This window comes from Hemitrygon akajei, chromosome 2, assembly GCF_048418815.1.
Source record: "Hemitrygon akajei chromosome 2, sHemAka1.3, whole genome shotgun sequence".
In the NCBI taxonomy this organism is placed as follows: Eukaryota; Metazoa; Chordata; class Chondrichthyes; order Myliobatiformes; family Dasyatidae; genus Hemitrygon; species Hemitrygon akajei.
This window is the reverse complement of record NC_133125.1, coordinates 17,690,281-17,705,297: the sequence shown is the minus strand read 5'-3', so window position 1 is coordinate 17,705,297 and position 15,017 is coordinate 17,690,281. Positions and strand designations below refer to the sequence as shown.

The 15,017-nt window shown below is 41.2% G+C and overlaps 1 protein-coding gene and 1 long non-coding RNA gene across 2 annotated transcripts in view; one reads left to right on the top strand and one right to left on the bottom strand.

Moving 5' to 3' along the window:
* Nucleotides 1-1,060: 1,060 nt before the first annotated feature.
* st8sia4 (ST8 alpha-N-acetyl-neuraminide alpha-2,8-sialyltransferase 4) overlaps nt 1,061-15,017 on the top strand; it is an 80,622-nt gene continuing 66,665 nt past the window's right edge. The window contains exons 1-2 of the mRNA XM_073067831.1: nt 1,061-1,324; nt 2,711-2,842. Coding sequence (XP_072923932.1) covers nt 1,215-1,324; nt 2,711-2,842 — 242 coding nt within the window. The 5' untranslated portion in view covers nt 1,061-1,214. The remainder of the gene's footprint in view (nt 1,325-2,710; nt 2,843-15,017) is intronic.
* On the bottom strand, nt 3,405-12,850 carry LOC140739489 (uncharacterized). Its single transcript, XR_012101653.1, has 3 exons — nt 12,759-12,850; nt 3,955-4,054; nt 3,405-3,583 (listed from the first exon to the last, which is right to left on the bottom strand). It is a non-coding gene; the product is annotated as an uncharacterized lncRNA (long non-coding RNA).

Genomic DNA, 15,017 nt, shown 5'->3' with positions numbered 1-15,017 from the left:
AGTGTCATGGGAGATGGAATAGCTGTGGGGCAGGCAAAATGCAGATTTTTGTGATATTTGGGAATACAATCACCCTTGAAGTTGAAGTAAGTAACACCACTGAAAAATCAGAAGGCCAAATTCCTTGCTTGCTCAATGATGGAAGAGGCTAGAGGGACCTCGGGGGCAGCCCGGGTTCCCTTTGCTTATGTTTGTAGATCTAACAATAATATTCATCCTGAACTGACTGCCAAAATGGGGAGTAAGCAGGTGACTAAGAGATCCAAAATATTCGGTTGACACTCCCGTGCAGTTGGACCACTGTGACCAAGGACGTTACTAGAGTCAGTTCTGAAACGGAAAGCCGACAGAAAAGCCGAAGTTTGTGGAAACGTTTAAAAAGCATAAGTTCTTCGGTAGCTCCGTTAATGTCCACTACCGGAGGAATTCGTCACCGCCAAAGCTGCTGTCTCTTAGCCCAGAAATGCAGTAAATTTGTAAGGTGAACAACCCATGACCAAACTGTAGAGATTGTCAGAAAAAAAAAGGTGCGGCTGGAGAACCGACAGAAAGCTACTAACGCATGGAAGTTAATGTCAGGCGTTTATTGGTCTTGGTCGCGTCCCTGAACAAGAGACAAATATCTCGGCGTCGGCTGATTTCTGCGGCCGGGACTAACTTGCTGCTGCCCCCTCCTCACAGCAGCCCACGTAGCCTGTATTAATGGAGAGTGACGGTGGGGGCGCACGTTAAATGCTTCAGCACTGTTTGCGATGAACTGCTCAGGTGAAAGTTAACTTCCAACTCTTATGCCAACCTGGTTATTTTTTTTATACAGATCCAGAAAGCGGCCGCCGTTTGCACAATGCAACACCTCCCCTTCCCCAAACCTGCCAGACACCCGCTGTCTTAAGGACACCGGCACCCGGCTCCTGTCAATCATCGCCTCTCGCGGCGGTCGCAGTTCCGATTTCCTATTGGCAAATATGCAGCCCCCGGGGGAGGGGCCAATCAAGAAGCGAGCTGCTACTGGGGCCGGGCAACGTCAATCATTCGGCACAGCGCTTAGTTCTTTCCCGCTGAGTGGATGAACGGAGAGAGAAAGGGGAGCGGACGGGGAAGTGTCTGTCTCAATCTCACAGACAGAAACCTTTACGCCTTACTTATTTCCTAGACTGGATGGGAAGTCGACGGGTTGATTTCTACATATAAATTGATAAACACATAAAAAAACAATGCGTCTCCCTCGAAAATGTTGGACCTTATGCACCACCATAAGTATCATTGTGATTCTTTTTAAAACAAAGGACATAACAAGATCGGAGCACCACCAAACGCAGCCAGGGTAATGTGCATTATTCTTGTATTAAATTTAAAAAAGTAGTGAAATATTTATAAAAAAAGGAATTTGCAAATCTGTAATTGGAATTATTTCTGTTTATTAATGTATAATTGTCTCTTGATGAAAGGGAATTAGTACTTATAATCCACAAGTGATTTTGTTACCTTTTTAGAGGCACTATTAATGCCCCTGAAATAGTTTTATGCACATTTGCAATCGAGTTAGTTTGAGTTATATTGCATTATTGTGCCGAGGACGTGACTGACCAGCGGTTTTCTTGGCAAGTGTTGGGATAACTGGGCATGTTTGTGGAAGCGGATCGGTGAGGAAGGCAAGTCTCCAATGCCCAGACCTGAAGCAGCCCACCTCCCACGGCCACCTCTCACCCCTCCCCCGACAAACTCGTGTGAAAGAAATCGAGCAGGAATTTAATAGCGATGCTGAGAACGGGCTGTGGTTCCTTTCCAGAAACTAACCCCCTCAAAATCACTGCCGTCTTTGTGTCGTGTTTTATTCAGTTGCACCTCGCTCTCTTTTTCTCCAGTAGGTGGGATTGTACCTGCTCTTCAGATGTGGTTTACATGCCAGTGTGTTTGGTATGGTATACTGACTGGATGGTTGTGATTTAAGTGATCGGTTCGGAGCTAATGAAGCTAACCCGAACCCGACACCACAGCAGACCACCGTTCTCCTCTGTGCGATGTTCGTGTCTCTTTTAATAGACTTTGCAAGGATGCACAAGGATTCCCCAGTTAATATTAGTTTCTTATCTTACCCTCGGGGTTTCCATTTATGAAACTGTCTTTACGATTTTACCGTTTGCTGATCCCCACCATGGTGGAGGGTCGGCTTGTCACCGATTACTCTGAATCTGCTAATTATGAGCTACAAATATCACTCGCCGTGAGGAATTGCAGCTCTACCTTTTTGCAGATTTGTGAGGAAATGGGTTAAAAAAAAGGGGGCTCATTTCTTTTCCCCCGAGAGCAAAATGAGTAAGTCAGATAGTGGAGAATCCCTTGGATGGTGTTGAGAGATGACACCAAGCCTGAAGTGGCCATCGTTCATGGGGGGGAGGGTGGCGAAAGGTAAGGCGAGTCATCAGTCACCCAGCCGCAACTCACAAGTTTAATCTGTGGTCGATCGCGTGCGTCTGCAAAAGTAAAAGAGACATTTGTGTCATAAACAGGAAAACCGATGTAGCTGCCTGGAGAGTCGGTTTAATTAGTTAATCTGCGAATGCAGAATGGTCAGTTTCCTGCAACATGCACGACGTACTGCATATGCATGGCGCGAACTGCGGTTAATTCACTGTTGACAGTAATCTTTCAGCGGCTTTTTTTCCCTCTCCCTCCCCCACGCCCCACCGAATAAACGTAACTCTTTCAGGGATGGAGAAGCGAGTCCAACGCGGCTGATGGTTAATACTTCCAGGAAACTAAAAGGGAAGAGTCTCCTTCCGCGCTTCGAGCCCTCGCTGAAGGGCTGGAAAAACAACGCCTCTCTGGTTATCAAGATCAGGTAAAAGTTTTCTTTCAATAACATAAATCGCCCCGTGTTATCGATTTTGTGTGCCTGAGGTAAACAAAATTATGAGGGGTACAGATAGGGTAAATGCAAGCAGGCTTTCCCCGCTGAGGTTGGGTGGGACTACAAGAAGTGAAAGTTGGAACGCTTAAGGAGAGCATTAGGGAGAACTTCAGTCAGGGAGGTGGAGTGTGGAACGAGTTGCCAGCAGAAGTAGTTGCAGCTTCTTCGATTTCAACATTTGAGAAATTTGGATTGGTACATGGGCATGGAGGACTATGGTTCGGGTGCAGGTCGATGGGATTAAGCAGATTAATAGTTCGGCACGGACTAGATGGGCCGAAGGGCCTGTTTCTTTGCTGCGGCGTTCCACGGCTCCACCTCACTACATAATTAAATTAAGACAAAGTGTGCTCATTTGATATGAACTCAATATTTAAATGAAAACATCACTGGCATTTTGGTTTATTCATTAAGCAGGGCAGGAAATAAACACTGAGCAAATCCTGCATGCTGTACACCAGTTCCCAGCTGCATGTTATGGTCACGTTTTGCATCCTGTTATCCATCAGTAAAATTAATTGGCGGCTCCAGCATAATTTGCGGTCCCGGATCTGGACTCTGTCTGCTGGTTCCCAACGCTTGTCCAGAGGAGAGGCACGGCAGCCTCAGGCCCCAGGAATCCTTGAGGAGTTTACTCTGTGCTGTCAACTTTGCAATCAATTTGCATGATCACTATTCATGGCATGAAAAAAAAATCAGAAATAAAATTATTCTGGTCGTTTATACTTTAATTGAAATAAAGCATTTGCTGCTACAATTAGTCCCCATACTTCCTTCGCCCCAAGGCACCTGGCATTTAGCTGAACATTTTAACTGGTAGGCCGCACTGATATGATCTACATAATCGAGTAGTAGGAGCACTAATGATAGAAATGTTTAATGCACCATGGGTATTCCTCGGACAATTGTTGATATTAATAGAGCCATACCTACAGGGCAGCACATTTCCTTATTATTTAGCTAATACTGTGGGAAAAATGAAAAAGTTAATCAAAATCTGAAATATGGTATCGTCAAACCAATTATCTGTCAGCTGAACTTACATGGATGATGTATAAAACTGGACATTACACCTTGGATTGCCAGGCAGATGTGTTGGGTACAAAATAGAAAATGCAAGAAATACCCAGCTGGTCATAGCATCTGTGGAGAGAGAAAGCAGTTAACTGGTTCCAGTGACAGGCCGATGACCTACCACAATAACTGTTTTCCTGTGTACTGATGCTGCATGATCTTGCCAGTACTATAAAAAATTTCTCTGTTTACTTCATGTTTATAGCATCTGCAGATATTTGGGTTATGCTAGGAGGTTACATGACTTTAAGCTTAAAAAAAAAAGACCCCTCTCTGAACTTCACTAACTCATATCTGTGACCGTTCGTATGCGGAAATTGGTGGATTTTATTTTTAGTGCTGTTACTTTATTGTTATGGTGTATACTAGTGTCTGTTTGAGAAAGCCATGTGACAAAGTGAACCAGAAGGAATATTGACTTTATGGCTCATGGCCTGCAGGAATATTGAATTTGTGACAGAATATGGAGACGTATTGAATTGGGGACATGGGACATGTAATTGTTGTAAATTTTCTTTTTGACATTGAATTGCAAGATTCTGCTCTGATGAGGCTAGTAGTAGAAACTAAATCCTAGTTATAAGTGAATTAGGAAATTAGCATCACCTATAACTTTCTATACATTGAATCAACAATTAGCACTTTTTATAACTGATTAACCTCTTCTTTCCTTTCCTGAAGAAAAGTATGGGTAAATATTGCCCCTTATGGGTTCATAAACATAATGTGTGGGACTACAATTAAAGTTGAAATCTGATTGCTCTATGGATGACTTTCAGCTATACAAACATGGTGAAATGAGATAAAGGGGCAAGAGTAGGTTCCACACAAAACTCTGAGGAGCTTAGTGGGTCAGGCAGCACGACAGCTGACATTACGGGTTAAGAGCCTTTGTCTGGACTTCATAAGCTTCATGTAGTAGTCTTTTAATTCAGTGAGATCATGGCTAATCCTATTGCCATCCCACACTACCCACATATCACGTCATTCCCTTAGTTTCCAGAAATTTATCAATCCCAGTTTTTTTGAATGATGGAGCCTCTACAACTCTCGATGTTGGAGAATACCACAGATTCTCAATCCTCTGCTTACAGAAATTTCACCTCATCTGGGTCCTAAGTGGTCTTGCTTTTATTTGGGGTCTGTGATTCCTGATTCATGTAAGATCGTGGTTTGATTCCTGCTTATACTTTCTCTCCGTGACCGTGTGTGTTTTTCTGGGTGTTCTGATTTTCTTCCGCATTCCGAAGATGTACGGTTAGGCTTAGTGAATTGGGGGAAATGTTATGTTGGTGCGGAAAGTATGGCAACACTTGTGGGCTGCCCAGCACAATCCTTGCTGATTTGATTTGACACAACTGATGCAATTCACTGCATGTTTTGATGTACATGTGACAAATAGAGCTAATCTTTAATCTGCATTTTGGTTTTCAGAGACTTGTGTATAAAGATGCACTGGTCCCTTTAAACATCTACATTATCCAGTCCCTCACCATTTAGAAAGTACTCTGTGTTTCTATTTTGTGCATCAAGGTACTAACTTCAGATTTATCCACATTATATTGCATCTGCCATGTTCTTGTCCACATCCTTTTTAATGCTATTTATGCCCTTCTCCCTTCTCATAATTCTTTATATTTTTAGTATCATCAGCAAATATGGAAACATGATATTTTGTCTTTTTAGAAAAATCCTCAATGCAGTTTGCGTCCATGCACTGATCCCCGATCATGGTTTGTCGACCTCAGGAGAAACCATTTGTTCACACTCTTAATTTGCTGTTCACTAATCACTCCTTAATCCATTTCAATATATTATACCTAACCTTGTTGACCTTGCTCCACTGTGGGGCTTCATCAAAAACCTAAAATTCCACTGGTTCTCCTTTATCCATTCAACCAGCTACATCCTGAAAGAACTCCAGCAGATAGATCAAACATGCCTTTCCTTTCAGAATTCCATATTCACTTGTGACAGTTCTCTTAGCCTCTTCAGCAGTTCTGCTGTCCTGTTGCTTACAACACAAATCAGCATTTTCTAGAAATAGTTAATGGGCCAGTAATTCCCTATTTTATTTTCTTCTTTCTTAAATAGATGCATTCCCTTTGTCACCCTCCAACTTAGAGGAATAATTGCAGAATCTGTAGAATCTTGGAAGATTTAGTTTTTTTTCATTGCTTAAGTCACTGCTTTTAAAACTTTGGGATGAAAACATAAAGATTATTTTAGGATTTATTATTATGCAATACCAGTTGTCATACATTTTCCGAATGAAAGTGGAAGGGGAAGCATTACAAAAAGTGAAGAGTTCAGTAGTTGATTGGAGTTTCTTTGCCTGTTCTTGCTTCTTTACAGTAACAGTGGGGTACCGCAAGGTTCGGTGCTGGGACCACAGCTGTTTACAGTATACATTAATGATTTAGATGAAGGGATTAAAAGTAACATTAGCAAATTTGCTGATGACACAAAGCTGGGTGGCAGTGTGAAATGTCAGGAGGATGTTATGAGAATGCAGGGTGACTTGGACAGGTTGGGTGAGTGGGCAAATGTATGGCAGATGCAGTTTAATGTGGACAAATGTGGGGTTATCCACTTTGGTGGCAAGAACAGGAAGGCAGACTACTATCTAAATGGAGTCAATTTAGGAAAAGGGGAAGTAGAACGAGATCTAGGTGTTCTTGTACATCAGTCAATGAAGGCAAGCATGCAGGTACAGCAGGCAGTGAAGAAAGCTAATGGCATGCTGGCCTTTATAACAAGAGGAATTGAGTATAGGAGTAAAGAGGTCCTTCTGCAGCTGTAGAGGGCCCTGGTGAGACCACACCTGGGGTATTGTGTGCAGTTTTGGTCTCCAAATTTGAGGAAGGACATTCTTGCTATTGAGGGAGTGCAGTGTAGGTTCACAAGGTTAATTCCCGGAATGGCGGGACTGTCATACGTTGAAAGATTGGAGCGACTGGGCTTGTATACACTGGAATTTAGGATGAGAGGGGATCTGATTGAAACATATAAGATTATTAAGGGATTGGACACATTGGAGGCAGGAAGCATGTTCCCGCTGATGGGTGAGTCCAGAACTAGAGGCCACAGTTTAAGAATAAGGGGTAGACCATTTAGAACAGAGATGCGGAAAAACTTTTTCACCCAGAGAGTGGTGGATATGTGGAATGCTCTGCCCCAGAAAGCAGTGGAGGCCAAGTCTCTGGATGCATTCAAGAGAGAGTTAGATAGAGCTCTTATAGATAGTGGGTTCAAGGGATATGGGGAGAGGGCAGGAACGGGGTACTGATTGTGTATGATCAGCCATGATCACAGTGAATGGCGGTGCCGGCTAGAAGGGCCGAATGGCCTACTCCTGCACCTACTGTCTATTGTCTATTGTCTAGTACTGCTTTAGCAAATGCCATAGCTCATACTTCCCTAACCTGCTGGATTGGGTCCATATTGGGCAGGCTTTCCAAAACCTGACTCCCATCTGAATCAATCAAAATCTGGTTATTATCACTGACTTACATCATGAAATTTGCTGCTTTGTGGCAGCAGTACAGTACAATACGTAAAAAAACTCCAAGTTACAAAAAAGTTTAAAAAAAAGTAAATTAGAGAGGTAGCATTCTTAAGTTAATGGACCATTCAGAAATCTGATGGCAGAAGAGAAGATACATTTCCTAAAACATTGAGTGTGAGTATTCAGGCTCCTGTGCCCCCTCCCTGATGTTAGTAATGAGAAGAAGACATTTCTCCGATGGTGAGGGTTCTTAATGATGGATGCTGCCTTCTTGAGGTATCGCCTTTTGTCTTCAGTGGTTGGAAGGTTTGTGCCTGTAATGGAGCTGGCTGAGTCTACAATCATCTGCGGTCTCTTTGTGCATTGGTCTTGTGCATTGGAGTCCCTTTACCAGGCTTTGAAGCTTGTTTTAGGGTTTCTATGATACATCTGTTGGTCACGTACATGCCAAATCTCAATCTCCCAATCAAGTAGAGCTGCTGGTAAGTCTTCTTTGTGATTGCTGCAACATGTTGGGCCCAGGACAACTCCTCAGATGCTGAAACCCAGGAATTTGAAACTGCTGACCCTTTCCACTGCTGACTCCTCAATGAACATTGGAGTCCACAATCAATTCTTTGGTCTTTCTGGCGTGAGTGCATGGTTGTTGTAATACCACTCAACCAGCCGATCCGTCTCATTCCTGTCATCTGAGAGTGGTGTCACTGGGGAATTTATGGACAGTGTTTGAGCTGTGTGTAGCCTCAAGGTTGAGCGCAGAAAGAGAGTAGAGGAGGGGGGAATCATCCAGTGACACTTTCTGGAAAATGCACCTGTGCTGATGCCAGATGTTGAAACGATTGGGTATAGATAACAAATTCCTTGCCTTCGCAGTGGTGTCCGTCAGCATCCAAGCTCATACATCAAGATCAAAAAGGCACCAGGATAATAACTAGCTATCGGCATTTTGGGATAGAAAGGAGCAATCAAAGTTTAGAAAGAGGCCAATTAATCCATTGTGTATGTTCTAACTCAGAGTATTCTCATTAATCCCAATCCTCATTTATTTCTTAAAGGGTCAAAGATCAAAGATCAACTTTATTCACTTTACATGTATCAGGAATTTGTTGTGACGTGCTGGTGTGACATGCAACAAAAAAAAATTCAATGATTATAAAACAATAAAAAAATATAAAATAAAGTTAGAGATTGAAGTACAGACATGGAATAAAATGTGCATACATACAATATATACATGCCAGTGTGTATTTGCAATGTAAACAGCATTGTAACTATTAGTTTGAAGTGTTTACAGATCAGTACAGTGACAGGGGTAATGGAGAGGCTGGTAGTGGGAGACTGACCAGAATGGTTGATTAGATTAGCTGTCTGGAAGGAGAGACTTTTAAGGAAGCATGAAGTTTTTGTTTCAGTGGCCCTACAGTGTTTTCCAGAAGAGAGCTTTTGGAAAAAGCAGTTTTCAGGGTGGGTAACCATTGTCAGTCGTTTTTCCTGTGCCTACTTCTTTGTAAGTCGTGTTCCTTCACGTGCCCCGTCAATTCATCTGATTCGCCTACCATCCACCTAGACCGGGACTAATTAGCAGCAACGAATTAACCGACCAACCAGCAGAGGATGTGGCAGAGTACTAGAGCATTCTGTGGTAACCTACAGAACAAACACATGATCTCTAGGCAGATCATACCTGGGCAGCTCTGTCTCTTGTAGCACAGCCCTGCTCAGGGCACACATTGCACCAGGCTATACTCATTTCCCCACAGTATCTTACTGTCCCCATCATGTTCATCTCAAGTTTTATGTCATCCATCAATTATACTTTGTACTGCAATCTCTGTGTCATAAATGTATTTTTTTTAATAAAACAGTGTTTCTGGTACTGATAGCAGGGAAACCCATTAGTACTCTTCAGTTCAGCCACAAAACAGCATTTCTCAACTGCTCCTGGCTCCTTCCTTAAAACCAGTTCTCTGTCCAGTTTACTGTAGCCCTTTTTTATTCCATGAACATCAGTCTTGATATGTGGCACAATGCCAAATTACTTTTTAAGGTTATTAAAAACTACATCAATTACATTCTCCTCACCATTCCTCTAATTTTGTTTAAAAAAAACATTAGTTAGACACAACTTATCTTGAGAAAATTCATGCTGGCATTTTCTCATCAACTCACACTTGTCCTAGTCACTATCGATGCTAACTTTGAATATTGTGCTTGTAACTTTTCACATCACCAAGGCTAAACGAACTGGTCTGCAGTTACCTGAGTTTAACTTGCCCCTCTGTTTGAAGATGAGTTTAAAAGAAGCAGTTTTCTAGTTCTCATGTATCACTCGTGAATCGAAGGATTTGGTTGATAATGGCTAGGGACTTGGCACTTTTCACTTGACAACCTACCATGCATCCTGACTGCGCCAGGGGAATTGTCAACATTGAATTTCATTAGCCTTTATAGTGCATCCTTTCTATCATCTCTGGCAGATCTCAAACCTCAGTTATGTCCGTCTTTGTTGAGACTCAGTTAAATTTGGCCCAGTACATCTCAGATAAAACCATCCCAACCGTTGAGCATATTTACACAAAACATTGCCATAGAAAAGCAGCATCCATCATCAAAGATCCTCATTGCCCAAGCCATGCTCTTTTCTTGCTACTGCCATCCGGTAGAAGGTATAAGAGCTTCAGGACTCCACCAGGTTCAAGAACAGTTACTACCCCCTCAACCATTAGGCTCTTGAACAAAAGGGGATAACTACACTTATTTAGGGACTCTTTTATCCTGTTATTTCATTCTCGTTATTTATAGCTATTTATTTATTAACTGCATTTGCACAGTTTGTTTACAGTTCCTGATTACAGCTTACAGATCCTGTTGTACAGATTTGCTAAGTATGCGGGAAGAACAAGAATCTCAGGGTTGTATGTGGTGACATGTATGTACTCTGATAATAAATTTTACTTTGAACTTTGAAATAAGTGCAGAAATGAAGCACACTTGGAAAATAAATCATTAAATGAGAATGACATATGCAATCTAACATCTCCATAAGTATTTCCACAGTCTGATGATGCATTACACTTTTACACATCATGGCACTAATTTGCTATTTTTCTTAGAGATATCTTTAATTTTTCAGCAATAACATTTCTAGATGCTGAAATTACTGAAAATATGTTGCATGTATTATAATAAAAATTTGTGTTGTGTTCACTTGGAAACTTACTTAAAAGGAAAAAATAATGTTAGCTAAATGCACAATGTGTGTCACCACAACAAAATCAGTTTTGATTTTCCTGTGTTCAGTTGTGCACTTCTGTTGAGACCTGAAGGGTGACTGACGCTTGCAAACCAAACAGCTGATTTTTTTTTTCTATAAAGAAACAATATTGAGGAAGTTCTCATTGTGGGTACTTCCAGAGTCGAAGGCCATTGTCAACCAGGATTTTTTTTTTTGCTGTTTAAGATTTTACTTCACAACTAACTGCATTATATTATCAAGGAAGAATTAGAGGAAGTGGTTTACAATTGGTTGAGGTAAAGAGGAAAGCTTTCGTCATGCTCTGGATTAGCCCTTCAGGTTGAACCCTTGGGAATGTTTCACATCCTTTTTAACTATCAAATTCGGAGAGGGTGGCCATTTCAGAGGTAGTAGATATACATGGAGATTGCAAAAGGCAAACAATAATGCTTAGAGTTGTATAATAGAGTATGAAAGCTGCTATTTCAATTCTGAACCCTCTGGTCTGGAAACCACTGCTTGCTCAGTCCCTGAACCAAAACCATCTTTCCTTATCTTTTGCCAAAATGCACATCAATGTACAAATGACAGCCATTAGCTACTAGTTTGAGTGTTGGCCACATTATAATTGAGCTTGATTCTGTTTCAGAAAGGAATTGTACACGATTTCTTTCCAGTAGGGGTCACTGGATCTCAAACAGCTGAAAGTCCGGGATGATTTCTTTAATTCCTCCTTGCTTAACTGGGAGGTAAAATACTAATATCCTTGCGTGGTCATTGGAGATCAATTAGGAGCAAAAACATAGGATCAAAACTGAAACTGTGTATCTGAAAAGTGCACGGGAAAAACTTGTGCATTTTTATTTTGCTGACGCAGCTTATGCATGATCAGTGGCTAAAGGGAGCCTTGCTCACAATTGAAAGTAATATCAGCATTCACTGTTCCCTATTATGCATCTGCTTGTTTAAAATATATTTATACTGTCTGATGAAAGCATTGCTCCTTTTGAAAGGCATAACATTTCGATAACACTCTGTACAATTTTGGCAATTGGCTATTTGCTCTTTATGGACGGCATTAGCTTCTCAGATTGCTTAAATTTTGAAGAGCAGGTGACACAAGCTAATGGCAGTCGAGAGGCATAGAGAACAGGAATATAATTACGGCCTTGATTTTTGAGTGAAACCAACCTGAGGTGGCTGATAATGTATATTTGCCAGATCAAACAGGTCTATTGTGATGTTGCTATTTTTGATTTCTTCACTCTTTCTGACCCAGAGGGATTATTTTTCTTGTTGGTGCATCATTTAAAGTTATTTTGGAGGTCACAATTATCCTCGTAATGAAAGGTTCCTGAAATTGGAATGTTTTATAATTAAGGGAAATAGTGGGCAGCAGAAAGTTTAGGAAGCTACAAGAAGTACAGACTCATTTACCCTCAGATACCTCCTGTACCTAATAAAGTAGCCACAGAGCATATGCTTGACTTCTGCTGCTGTAGCCCATCCACTTTAGGGCTTGACATGTTGTTTATTGAGAGAGGCTGTTCTGCACATCACTATTATAACATATGGTTGTTTGAGTTACTGTTGTCTTCCTGTCAGCTTGAACTGGTCTGGCCATTGCCTCTGCCCTTTTTCATTAACAAGACTTATTTTGCCCACAGAACTGCTGTTCATTGGATTTTTTTTTTTGTTTTTTGCACTATTCTCTGTAACCCTAGGAACTGTTATGCTTGAAAATCCCAGGAGCTTAGCTGCAGTACTCATACCACTCGCTCTGGAACCAAGTATCATTTCATGGTCAAAGTTACTTCAAATGGTCCAATTTAATATCAGAGAATGTATACAGTATACAACCTGAAATTCTTACTCTTGACAGACACATCCACGAAAGAAAAAACCGCAAAGAACAAATGATAGTAGCATCAAGAACCACAAAGATCCCCCTCCCCCCACTTGTACCTCCAGAAGCACCGACTCCTCCCCACCCCAAAATGCAAGCAATAGCAAAAGCCCCCAAAAGAGACCTTGATCAGGAGTCCATCAAGAACTGCAGTCCATAACCCAGCACTTTAGAATTTCAGACAGGCTCTCTCTCACCTTCAATCATATTTCTTCCCCATTCTGACATTCATCTGACAATGTCGGCATGCTTTTATGCATTGAGTTGCTGCCACATGATTGGCTGATTAGAAATTTGCATTAATGAGCAGGTGTACAGGTGTACCTAACGATGGCCCTAGTGTATACCATGAATAAATGTTTCTTCCTATCAAGCAACGTGGGATTGCTGTAATAGCAGTCATCTTCTATGGTTTCCATTCCTCCACATTAGTACTGTGATCCTGCAGGCATATTAAATTCTGAGAAAACATAATTATGAAAGATTTCTTTCAAAATTACCTGCTGCTGTTGCAGATAATTCAGTTGTATGTGAGATACATGACAAAAATGTGAGATGTAAAACTGTATTCAAAATAATGGCAAGATATTAATAAGTATAGAACAGGCAGGTGCCATGACCATTCATTCCAACCAGTATTAGCTAACAAGACTAATAAAAGAAAATCACCAAGGGACTTGGAGGCAATTAAAAAATAAGTGGAGACATTGAAGCATGCACAACAACAGGAGTGTGTGGAATTTTAATATTAGACAAATTCCTCATTTCTGTTTTTTTTGCCGGAGATTCTTAAATCAATCTGTGCTACTCATTCAAAAGCAAATAGCTCACTCGAAATGCAAAGATTAGCAATATGTTATTTGATTTCAAAATTCCAAGTAAATTTGTTACCAAAGTACACATATGTCACCATATACTACCCTGAGATTAGTTCTCCTGCAGGCATTCACAGTTGAGCAAAGAAATACCACAGAATCAATGAAAAAGTACACACAAAGTCAGACAAAGAACCAATGTAAAATATGGCAACTGTACAAAAACAAAAAAAACAGTAATAATACTAATTAATAAATAAATAATACTGGAGCATGAGTTGTTGAGTCCTTGAAAGTGAGTTTGTACAGTGTGGAGTCAGTTCAGTTTGAGGTGAGTGAAGTTGTCCATTTAGATTCAGGAGCCTGATGGTTCAGGGGTAATAACTGTTCCTGAACCTGGTGGTGTGGGACATGAGGCTCCTGTACCTCCTTCCTGATGGCAGCAGCGAGAAGAGAGCATCATGACCTGGTGGGGGTGCTTGATGATGGATGCTGCTTTCTTGTGGTAGCGCTCCTTGTAGATCATGTAGATTTGTGAATATGTACAGTACATCGTTCTAAGATAGTTGCATTTTTTGAAGATGTAATTTAGTTTTCAGTCACCTCAGATAGTTGAGGGAGTTTGGTATGGGCCCCCGAATCCTAAGAACTTTCTACAGGGGCACAATTGAGAGCATCCTGACTGGCTGCATCAGTGCCTGGTATAGGAACGGTACCTCCCTTAATCGCAGGACTCTGCAGAGAGTGGTGCGGACAGTCAAGTGCATCTGTAGTTGTGAACTTCCCATGATTCAGGACATTTACAAAGACAGGTGTGTAAAAGGGCCCAAAGGATCACTGGGGACCTGAGTCACTCCAACCACAATCTATTCCAGCTGCTACCATTCAGGAAATGGTACCACAGCATAAAAGCCAGGACCAACAGGCTCCAGGACAGCTTCTTCCACCAGGCCATCAGACTGATTAACTCACGCTGATTTGAGTGTTATGTTACATTGGCTGTTGAATTTATTGTAAATTACTATGATTGCACATTGCACATTTAGACGGAGATGTAACGTAAAGATTTTTACTCCTCATGTATTTGAAGGATGTAAGAAATAAAGTCAATTCAATTCAATTTAATTCCTGCTCCTCATTGGCCTCCTCATTGGTAGTGACCTTTTTCCAGGGGCTAATAGCGAAGGAAAGAGGCACAGATTATACTGTCTTTGATTTTCATGTGTAAAGTTCATACTGACTTCTTTAGTAGTATAACTGAGATTGGACTTGTGAAACTGGAAGATTGGCACTAATTTTATCAGCTGTCTGTGTGCATTGTTGCAATCACATTGGTTATGTTTTCTCACTGAATTTCTCAAGAAATGAAACAACAGCTCAGTGGTGCTGGCATTTACCGGTTTAAAAATTAGCAAGTGCGTGAGTAGTCAAATTAAAAAGTCCCAAACTTGCATGTTGGAACAGTCAAATCTGTCATTTGATTCTGCTGAAATGCCCTAGAGTGTATATTAGTATGTAATTGGCATTTGGTACATGTGGGGTTTGTAATCTTATTGGGATTGTGGAGA